The following is a 10,683-nucleotide window of genomic DNA, read 5'->3' as shown; positions in this document are numbered from 1 at the left end:
TTCAAATCAGGTCCCTTTCCTCTAGTCCACGTCCACCCTGTGAATATGGTACATAGGCATAGGGTGAATCTATCAATCTGGCTCTAGTTAAATTCACTCGAACTCCATCAAAACACAACGTTACCTACTCTCGTTAACCGCGCTTGAGTCTCTCTCCCGCTAATTATTTATTAGGGCAAACTGCAGTAAACTCCCGAGGTTAAAATATTTCATAACTGATTAACTTGGTTTCTAAACTCAACTTAATTCCGAAATTGTTAGGTCTGTTACTCATTTTTCTGCTTTCTATCATGGTGATTAAGAACTAAATTATTCAGTTTTGAAATGTTTTGAACCTGATTACTATTAGTCTAAACCAGTAGCTGTATTTTTACCCTATTTATCAATTAAGTTTACCATTAGAATAATTAATAGCATTTTAAAAGTAAACCTAAATGCACACACAAACACAACGTACGTATGCAACTCATACTGTACTGTCAGTTAAAATTATTCTGCTGTAGAAGTACGAGGGACTTCACAGGCTTTTGTGGGTGGTTCACGTGGTCCTCCCCCTAGCTCCCACGATGCGGGGTTCACTTAAGAACCTTTTTAGCATGGACATAAGCCTGGTTTCACGAATCACAGGCTTCATTTCAGCATGTTCCAGCACAGTACCACAGCACGTATTTTTTGGTCATTGTGCCTTGCTTGGATTAACCCTCACGACTCATGATATGATGCATCGTTGTCGAAGGAGTTAGGACCACTCTGCCATTCTTTTTTCTTTTTTACTTATTAGAATGCCTCTTTTGTAAGGACAAAGAAAATTTCGATTAAAAATAAGTCGAATACCGGCTCTGGTCAGAGCATTTCCACGATGGATATACGAATTGAATTTCCATAGGAAAATTTGAAGATGCCAACTCAATCCTTGCTAGTATAGAGGAGTATATGGGTGCCGGGAAAATTTCATAACACAACGTAAAACTTTGGAATTTCCATTTGGGCCTTCAGGTATTGTATAGTCTTTCCGAGTCCAAATCAAAGCCTCAGTTGGACGCCTTATAACTTAATTATCATAATACTGTTTTCCCCGTCACAACCTCAAGTCTTCCATAACAGCATTAGTCCTAGAAAAGTCCATAAGCCTCCCAGTTCACACTAATATATAACTTGCAACACTTGATGATTACATGACTAATGTCTAATTTAAATCAGAAGAGCCACTACATCAGGATATATATCAGCTTGCCCGAAGAAGAGAATTTACATATTCATCATGGCCAGACATAAAGCTGTTCAAAAATTTGTGGTAGGTCCGAATACAAAGAGATTCTAGGTATCCCTTTCGATTACAGACACCCTTAGGCCATAAGCAAACAACCATCTGCATCTTCATGTCACAAAATGGCGCCGGAGGTGAAGCACTATTAATTTGAATAAACCATCCATAAACTTGCTACGGAGGTACGTGGGTGACACCAAGTTCTGGCACTATGATGTTCAAAATGTAGAAGACGTGATCATAAAATGCATAGGGTTCATCAAACCTTTGGTAGAGGACAGCATCGTTAAAAATTGTGAGTAATAAGGTATCCAAATCCACAGCACGTTCCAAAGAAAACATAGCCTCCACTTCAGTCTTGTGATTTATGTCTGTTTACCCGACCCCCAGTCCCTCCATTTTGTATTTGTGATCTTCCATTTTTCAACTAATCAACTAAACAGTTAAGACGCAAATCTCATTTCCCTTTGATTTATGTTTTGCATTAATAATTATAATTAAAAAAGAAAGCTGGTTCTATTACTTCAAGAGACATCAAACAGAAACAATCAATTAGGAACAAGTTACCAGCCCGAAGTTCTACATGGCACCAAATACAAGCAAAGACAACGGATTTGTTGCAAGTTACAGTTGTAATATCAATTTTTGGTGTTCTGTTCTCTTTTCCTCTCTTTTTTCACATTATTATTTTTTAATTGCTTAAATTTTATCAATCAATTGAGGGGGTTTGATCGTAAGACTTCCTACATAGAAAACTTTATCTTGTATTTTATCCATAACTTGGTCAGCAACAGATTCATTACATAAGATTTGACAAAATTGTTTTACATAGACACACAGCCAATACCAGTGTTGTTAACCCAGCTTACCTGCAAAGACAAAACAATGCACAAAACAACACAGACAGTTTTTAAGTAAAAATGTTTTCTTAACCACCATAAACAAAAAGAGGATTTTATTTTTTTTTTTTTTTTTTTTTTTTTGGTGTAGAAAATTTAACATATTTTGGACAAAATAGGTTTCGGATGCACAACTAAAGAACTTTATCATGTCTAAAAACATGCCTCACACCTGGAAAAAATGATATGATGCCAAGAGATGACTCATCAGGTAGAAACTAACCAGGGAGTTAGCAGGAGAGCCATTGCCAGCTTCATTTTCCACTCTGCCAATGCAAACAACCTAATCCCATTACTTTTTTCAGGGACAAAAAATAACTTCCCAAAATAACAAAGACAAGCTGCTCCTTACCAGATGTTACTAATAAAATCATCTGCACAAAATTACACACCCTAACTACTACTAAGCAGGGGCAGTTGACATCCACCAAGTAAACCCACTCAGTCACATTTGGCCACCGAATCAAGTTTAAAAGAGAAATTACAATATAAAATTCACATCCCAAATTCTCTGTTGGGTAGATTGCTGAAAGTAGACATTGGAAACTTTCCATCCTCATAAACGGGAATAAACTTGTTACATCCCATCCTCTCATTTTGAAGTAATTCTGATATACCCAGACCACTAACATTCCTCGCCTCATTCCATCCACCCCAATGGCCATTTGACATCTGCATATTACCAATTTGTTGAGCAGTCAATAGCGCAGATGGATTGTTGGGTTGAACTTGATCTAGAAGCATCGGGGAAAATCTATATGCATCATGTGGGGGAGAGAATCTATTCCCAAAGTTATCTGGGAATCCTAAGTTCTGCTGTGGGGAAATAGATTGTTGCATAAGCATGTTAAGCCTTGGATCTTGCTCAAAAGGACTAAACTGTTGAGATAGAGTTGGTCTCATATTAAAGCCAGCATTATTCAACCCCCGTTTTAGAATCCCTTTACCAACTTCCAGTATTGCTGGATCAATAGACTCAACATCTTCGGTGAAGCCAGAAATTCCAGTTCTTGCAGAATTTTGCAGCAAACGATATGCTGGAGGGTAAAAGGAAGATTAGAATCTATCTAAAAAAAGAATCTATAAATAAATAAATAAGTAAGAAATTACAAACCAGAAGGGTCAAATGCCTGTTCCATTCTCCCATGAGAAGGAAATCCTGGAGGCGTTGCCTTGGTTGGCACTGAAAATCCCGGTGGAATCGAAGTTGGGGCTCTAGAAACTGCAAGAGGACATTGGAGCAAAAAACCTCAGAAATATTTAAAAGAAAATATTGGCACCTAAAATCTTCTTAAACCAACATGTTCCCTTTACAAAAGCTCAAAATCACATTGCCGATCACTGGAAGACCAAGGACACAGCAGATACAATCCCAGAATATTAACCAAAATTTCAACTCTAATACCAACTTCGAACTTACTGAGGTATTCAAGAATTGCTCTATTAACACATTTACATTTTCTAACCCCAGAGCATTTTTGACAAACATAAACATCAGAATTAAAATCCCCGTGCTATAAACAACTAGTCACCACAACTAATTTAACTTAGTTTTTCCCAATTAGCATTTTATATATCAGAATGCAAATGATGGAAACAAAAAATCTAATGTGGAAGAACATAAACAAACTATATAAACTTATTAGCAAGTAACTCATAAATCCAAATTAGAAATCAAAAGCACCAGAATGACCATACAGCAGGAAATTTCAGCAAAAGGAAATATTATGACAGTATAACAGGAAATCTGATAAAGGAGCATAAATACCACACAAGATGATACTCACCAGGAAGTTTAGAGGACGTAAAAGGATCACTGCTGGTGGGATACCTACCAGACTCCAAAAAACTACCGGATGAAAAGTTATGCTCATATGTGTCTATATAAGGATGCTTCTTTTCTACAAAATCACGTGAGGTGGAATATTCATTGGGCACATGCCTGATACTACCCAAAGAATTCTCAAAATCAGATATTTGATTTAGGTAATCCTCCTGTCTGGCAAATGAGAATCTGGACTGATTCTTATCTTGTGCTTTTTGTAAATTTGGTACTTTAATGGAAGCATGCTGTTTACCAGTTTCACTCAAGAACTTCACCAAATTGTGAGGGGAGGTTAATGAATCTTCCGATGTATCAATATCCAAAGACAAAATATTTGAGATTATGCTGCTCTCTCCAATATCAGACTCAGCACTATTGTTAACACCAAGTACAGGTTTTTCATAAATGCCCAAATTCCCTAATCCCCTCTCAGAGAACACACTAGATGAACCAAACGTCCCACCAAAATCAGGAAGAATATTAATTTTATTATCATTGAAGCCATTAGATGATACAGTACTCTCAGATGTCAATTGATAAGCATCTTCCTCTTGTTTCATGCATACAATTCTAGGATCCTGAACAACATTACTTTGTTTGGATACCTCACCATGCTGCCAGAAATGACAGCTTGGCTGATTTAAATTCTGATATAGACAAGGCGAACAAGAGACGGATGGCTGCTGATGGATACCCTTGAAATCCTTCGGCTGCTGATCATCTAAACCTAGTAAGCCTTCCATGAGTGCAGCTTCCATAAAAGCTGTTGACATTGAAGCTTCACCAGAAAGCTCTTTATCATCTTGCTGTGAACCTTTTGTTTGAGTTAGGTCACCCTCTGGACCAACTGAACCAGAGAAGTTCTGTTTAAAATGATTATGATTGTTCGTTGATGATAAATCGGAGCATAAGCCCTGGACATTCCCATCTGCATGAATACTTCCATCTTTAAGGAAACCTGGACTATAGGATGGTTTAATTAGTTCAAGAGAGCTTGTGCTGGTGGATTGCGCTGCAATATTTTGATTGATGCCCTTAGCTGCTAATAGATGAGAAAAGTGTTTGCTGGAAGTCACAGTGGCACGGGTTGAATCTAGAATACTCTCTGCATTAGTATTGGATTCAACTACTTGACAATTTCCATCAACAAACTGTTTGGTAGACTCTATTGGCTTCAATTTAGCATTAGAATGCACTTCCCAGCTTTCTTCATCTATCATAGATTTTGTTGCATCATGGGTAGATCTTTCAGTCATTACGTCTAATGGAAGAACCTGGGAATTATCAGATATATCGGGATTTTGATTGGAAGGTCCAGAAACAGAAATACTTGTCACTGGTGGCAGACTAGTGGAGACACGCATGACCCTAAGAGAAGAAAGTGGATTAAAATCCATATCACACAACCAAATGAAAGATGACACAAATCAAGAATAACATACCAAGAGGCAGCATTAGGAGGTACACTAGATCTTCCGGAGCCATTATCTGCAGGAGGTCCCCGAACCTCATTGCTAGTGTACTGTTGAAAAGGATCAACAAGGGTCAATCAAATTGTGAGCACTATGATTACTAACACCCCACCTAACATATTTAATTCATTTTATTAATTAATTTAGGAATGCTTTACAACTTGATCATTGCTGACCCTCATCCCTCATATTTTGCAGATAATATAGAAATTTATTTTTTAGAAAAAAATTATGCAAAGGTCACTGCCGATAATAACATATATAGAGCCTTACATTTGAAGGACTTCTCGCAACTGGTTTGGCCGTTGATATGCTCGTATTGGCATTCTCAAATGCTGGGGAAGGTAAAACATTCCCTGAACGCCGATGCAAATTATTTGTAGCACCAATGATTTGTTGAATTCTACTCCTTTAAAACCATTATGAGTCAAATTACAATATGTAAAGGTATAACTAAAGAGCAAATGAGCACTGAGCAGAAATACACGTCTCCTAAAACAACATAATTTAGAATTTGAGGAGAGACGAGGTAAAGAAGAGAGTGGAGGCAAAGGCAAAGAGCCTAGATACAAATGTAAACAAATATTACAACACAAAAAAATTAAATAACAATTATTAGTTATAAAATAAAAAAATAAAACCTTTTGTGTTGAGAAATTCAGTTGAACAATCTAAACATAAAACAAAATTTTGGTTTCCACCCCCAGGTTGCTTTAATCTTCAAGCACAATATAAGCTGGTGTCAAAATCAATTGTTGGGATTTCCTCATAAAAATTCTTAAATTTTAGTAAAATAAAACCCTGATAAGAGATTATACCTTTCAAAGGCTGAAACTAGGTCATCTTTGGTAAAACTATCCTCCAAAGAGCCATAATCATGCAAATACAAACAATCTGAATTGCTGCAAGGCTGGATAAACAAAAGAATTATTCCCATGATATTAAAGATATACTTGATTTGCAATACAATTCTTCCAAAATTTTACCAAATTTTTTAACCACGCATGGCAATATTTTGTGGTTCCAAAGCAGGCCCTGCAAATGTGTACTCCTATCAATCATCGTATCATTTATAGCATCATAATCTTCAGGGAAAACACACACACACTAGCTTACCTCAAGGATCTACCATCTAACACAAAACTGTGCACTGATTGAATACATCGAGCCGCTTCCTCCTCTTTTGAGTATGTTATATACCTAAAAATGAAAGATGGAACCACAAGATTGAAAATAAATATATATTTTTTAAGAATTTTTTTTTTCTTTTTTGATAGGTAGATTGTGGTGGAGGGAGGGAAAATGGGGTTCAAACCACAGACATAGAGCACCACAAAGGATGCCATTACCACTAGACTATCACTTGAACCCCCAATAAATAATTAATAAATGAACAAGTAAAATGGATGTACAAAAATCTGTCAAGTCTTTCATCATACCTAGTGAAAAATCAAGATTCAAACAAAATAGAGATAGAGAGAGTACAGTGTTTCTATCCAAATTTTCCAATTAAGGCAACAAGGATGATTGAATAAGGAGGGGGGGGGGGGAGGGGGTTCAAATCAATTAATAAAGCCGGAATAAAATACTGTGCGTCCCACTTTAACATGTTACAATCTGTGACAACAATATGGAAAGCTTACACACAGCAACTGTTGTTTGAAGAATGTTGGATAACCCCATTTGCTGTACGAGAAATGGACACCTTCATAACCTTCCCATACTGGCCAAAATACTCCCTGTGCTGAAGAAGCTGGTAAACCCAAAAAAAAGTGTAGTTCAGGTGATACATGTTACTAAAATAAAATGAAACATTTTTTTTTTTGGGGGGAAAAAAATGAAACAGAAGATAAAAAGTGCACCATGATCTGATAAGTTGCACTGTAGCATTAAATGGGATTTACAATGGTATGAAACTACTCACATCTTCATCTGCAAGGTTAAGAGGTAATCCAATTATATACACTAGGTTCCGTTGAATAACTCTAACATCATTAAGATGTTTCCTTCCTTCAGAAGCCGCCTTCGGCTTCGACTTCTGTAGTTTCTGTTTCCGCTCCAAATTTCTTTCAGCCACTAACCTGTTCAGTAGAGAATGTTATGATGTAACTCAACAACTGATCAAATTATATAAAACAAAATGGTCACAAAACCGCACAAGTACCCTTACAACCTTTCACAATTTGCTGCCATCCCCACAATCTTTTCTTTGTCATAAGGTGCACGACATGCTGGACAACGACCATCAGTTCCATCTTTTTCAGCCATTTCCATTATGTGATGCCAACACCAAACACACATCTTTGAAGATAAAGAAAGAAAGAGAGAAAAAGGCCAGGGAAGGGGGGAGAGAGTAAACATATGTAAGTATCTGATGACTTGAAAAGTTAAAAAGCAAAAACAGGACAAATATAGTGCCTTTATCATTCACATGACAGAATTTAATTATAACACACATTTTACATCTTTTTTTTTTTTTTTCCATTTAAGTAGGAATTAGGCCCATAAAAATTCACAGGGAGCAGCACCAGTTAACCACAGTTCAGTAGAAGGGAATAATAAACATAAAGCGAAAAATTACAGCAGAAATCAGCAAAGAAATATTTTGCCAATGACTTCATATATTAAGTGAAGATTCTAGTCCTAACCTGATAACCACATTTGCATGGCTTCAATTGCTGGTCTGTGAAATCCATTTCCTCGGCACATATAGGGCATGTTTTTTCCCCCTTTTCAGCCATTATTCTCCTAAAAATTCAGCAATATCACAAAAGATAGATATTAAGAAACATTGCTTACTATTTTGCGCAACCTAAATTATTAATGTTCAGACAGATAAGCTTGGTGTTTGCACAACATTCAAAACATGCACACTCTTACCAAATTTCTTAAAACAACCATTAACAGTGAGGAAACATGCTTCTTGGCACTTGCATTGAGAAAGAAGTATCTTTGAGATGGTCAGTATTGATGCAATGTTTTTTCTCTTGTTTTTCCCAAGCAGTAGAAGCATGACTCATGTAGTCATACTCATATACTTTTGATTCAACCCCAAAAGATGTACATTACACACAGTGATTCTCAAATACATTTAAAAGTAATAAGTTACACACACACCCATGAAGCCACGACCTCACCCTCCACCCTATTCTATTCTTTATGGAGGGAGAAAGTGTCATTTGAACTAGAGCTCATTGGCAATGATTGTCAAAAACATAAAGCTGCAGAAGCTCAGATCATACTGAAACAGTCTTTAATGATACACAATCCCACAGCTAAGTACCATCTAGCATTAAAACCAAACTGCTTTATGTGCCACATAACCAACCACATTGCTAAGGCCCCACTCAGCAGAAAAAAACCTAATGCAATCAATTTCTTTCCAGCACTCCATTTAATCTTAATAAGTAGCCATATCTGTTTCTCACGTCCCGCTCAACAGCACGCAGCAATCCATAAATTTCTCCAAACACTTTCCCTTCTTTAACCCCCCTTCACATATCCAACGCTTATTATTACCCATAAGACCATAAATTACACAAAAAAATCAGCACATTTTACAAGATTTTTAAGGCCAATTACATTGCTAAAACTAATTAGCCAAGAAAAGTTCACATTTTTTTTTTCATTTCAAAACCATACATGATTTTATTTTTGGTTTGGTGGAAATGCAGAAACGCCCTCAGTTGAGTCAAAAGTATTAGCCCAAACATCTCTAAGGTCTCAATCGTTAAAGAAAAAAAACCCTCATAATACAAATTTCCTCACTCCACAATCAGTCAATCACAGTCAATGCTCATATCCCTAAAACCAACAACTCCTCTCTTTCTCACACAAAAAGCTTTCAATTTCTCTTTAATCAAACAGATAAAATGTTTCAAGATTTAAACAAACACATAAATAATCAAAGAAATTGCGACCTAGAAATGAAAAAAAAAAAAAAAAAAAAAAAAAAAAAACCTAATCCACAAATTTCATAGCTAAAGTACAACGAAAATTGAAAGATCGCAGTAAACGAAAATGAGTGCGATAGGGTTAGATTTAGGATTTTAAAGGAGAACGAAGACTTACACAGTGAAGGATCGGAAAGAAGCAGAGGAATCTCAGAACTCTGAAGAAGATAAAGCAAACGAGAGAGAGAGAGAGAGAGAGCCTGTGGATGTGTACGTGAAAGACACGAGTGGAGAAAAGAGTTTGGGGTTTTATATATATATTTTTTATTTTACGCTATGTGGAGCCCAATCCTGGTTTTAGAGGCTCTGATTGGTTCGTTTTTTCTTTATTATCTGACCTGTATCATTAAAGCTGTGACGTGAGAACCTGGGTGGGATTTACGGATGTGGCACTATTCCTCTCTTATTTATTGGACCCAAACCTAATTCGATGGCCCATTTAATTTTTACTAAAAAAAATTTTAAAATACAACTTTTAAATAATGAAAAGGTTACTAAGCTTATTATTAAGAAATTAGTAACATAGTGTTACATATAGAGACAATGGGAATAAAAAACAATACTAGCTAATTTGACTAATTAGTTTAGCAAGTTAAACCTTAGGAAATGGTAACCAATAGATTCAAAGAAATGTGAAATGTCTATTCGCAGTTTCGCAAATCACAACCCTTCCCTACCTTCCAAAAAAAAAAACGATAAAAATGTAGTTTACAAGTTCTATCCTTCAATCTAAATCCAAAAGGCTATTTATAGTTTTAGAAAGCATTTGCGGATTTTAGTACACGAATGACCATCCATGTTTTAGAACTTCTTGTTGTTAGTTGTTAATGAAGTGTAAATGAGTCAAAAAGACTTTGCAACTGACCAATTTTGTTTCGGATTGTTCTTTTTTTTTTCTTTTTTCTTTTTTTTTTTTGGTATTAGCATTTTATTTTTTATGTCTCCACTTTGGGCAAGGTTTCTTGAACCCAATTATTCATCAAGAAGCCCATCTAGAGGTTTCACACACAAGCATGACTTGGTCCAAGTTCTTGATAGGCTAATCACGAACTAGATCCACAAGAAGAAGATAATACAGTCCATTACTCATTCCTCCCTTATAGAGGATTGCATAGACTTGGTGATGAGTATTAAGATAAGATCATCTAGGTAAAAGACGATCTTAGCCACACTCAAGTTGGGAACAAGAGTAAACGTAAAATCCCGTCGTCATAAGTCGTCCTTTGAGGTGAGCCAGGCCGGCACTCATTGAAGGAGTAAATAAATG

The 10,683-nt window shown here is 36.2% G+C and overlaps 1 protein-coding gene across 12 annotated transcripts; it reads right to left on the bottom strand.

The window, feature by feature from the left end:
• Window positions 1–1,121: 1,121 nt before the first annotated feature.
• Window positions 1,122–9,631, bottom strand: LOC115952223. Of its 12 annotated transcripts, none has more exons than XM_031069310.1 (15): window positions 9,535–9,631; window positions 8,112–8,211; window positions 7,637–7,764; window positions 7,388–7,544; window positions 7,107–7,216; window positions 6,580–6,663; window positions 6,450–6,498; window positions 6,282–6,373; window positions 5,737–5,872; window positions 5,434–5,513; window positions 3,954–5,359; window positions 3,281–3,388; window positions 2,519–3,203; window positions 2,390–2,449; window positions 1,122–1,702 (listed from the first exon to the last, which is right to left on the bottom strand). In XM_031069310.1, the coding sequence occupies exons 2-13, from the start codon at window positions 8,202–8,204 to the stop codon at window positions 2,662–2,664; spliced, it is 2,985 nt and encodes a 994-aa protein (XP_030925170.1). In that variant the 5' UTR covers window positions 8,205–8,211; window positions 9,535–9,631; the 3' UTR covers window positions 1,122–1,702; window positions 2,390–2,449; window positions 2,519–2,661. The 12 variants fall into 12 exon arrangements, with proteins under 12 accessions (XP_030925170.1, XP_030925171.1, XP_030925166.1 ...); XM_031069311.1 differs by having other exon boundaries at window positions 1,122–1,694; XM_031069306.1 differs by having other exon boundaries at window positions 2,390–2,432.
• Window positions 9,632–10,683: the final 1,052 nt, after the last annotated feature.

Source organism: Quercus lobata, chromosome 7 (genome assembly GCF_001633185.2).
Source record: "Quercus lobata isolate SW786 chromosome 7, ValleyOak3.0 Primary Assembly, whole genome shotgun sequence".
Classification (NCBI taxonomy): domain Eukaryota; kingdom Viridiplantae; phylum Streptophyta; class Magnoliopsida; order Fagales; family Fagaceae; genus Quercus; species Quercus lobata.
Note: the sequence above shows the minus strand (reverse complement) of the source record. Positions and strands in the feature narration are given on the sequence as shown.

What these genes read in the sequence shown, in the direction of transcription:
- LOC115952223 (XM_031069305.1), bottom strand. Translation starts at nt 8,204, where the DNA reads ATGGCTGAAAAGGGGGAAAAAACATGCCCTATATGTGCCGAGGAAATG. An exon ending in CATGCAAATGTGGTTATCAG is followed by an intron (nt 7,765 to 8,111) that starts GTTAGGACTAGA and finishes TTATCTTCAAAG; the next exon opens with ATGTGTGTTTGGTGTTGGCA. An exon ending in CCTCCTAATGCTGCCTCTTG is followed by an intron (nt 5,360 to 5,433) that starts GTATGTTATTCT and finishes TTCTTCTCTTAG; the next exon opens with GGTCATGCGTGTCTCCACTA.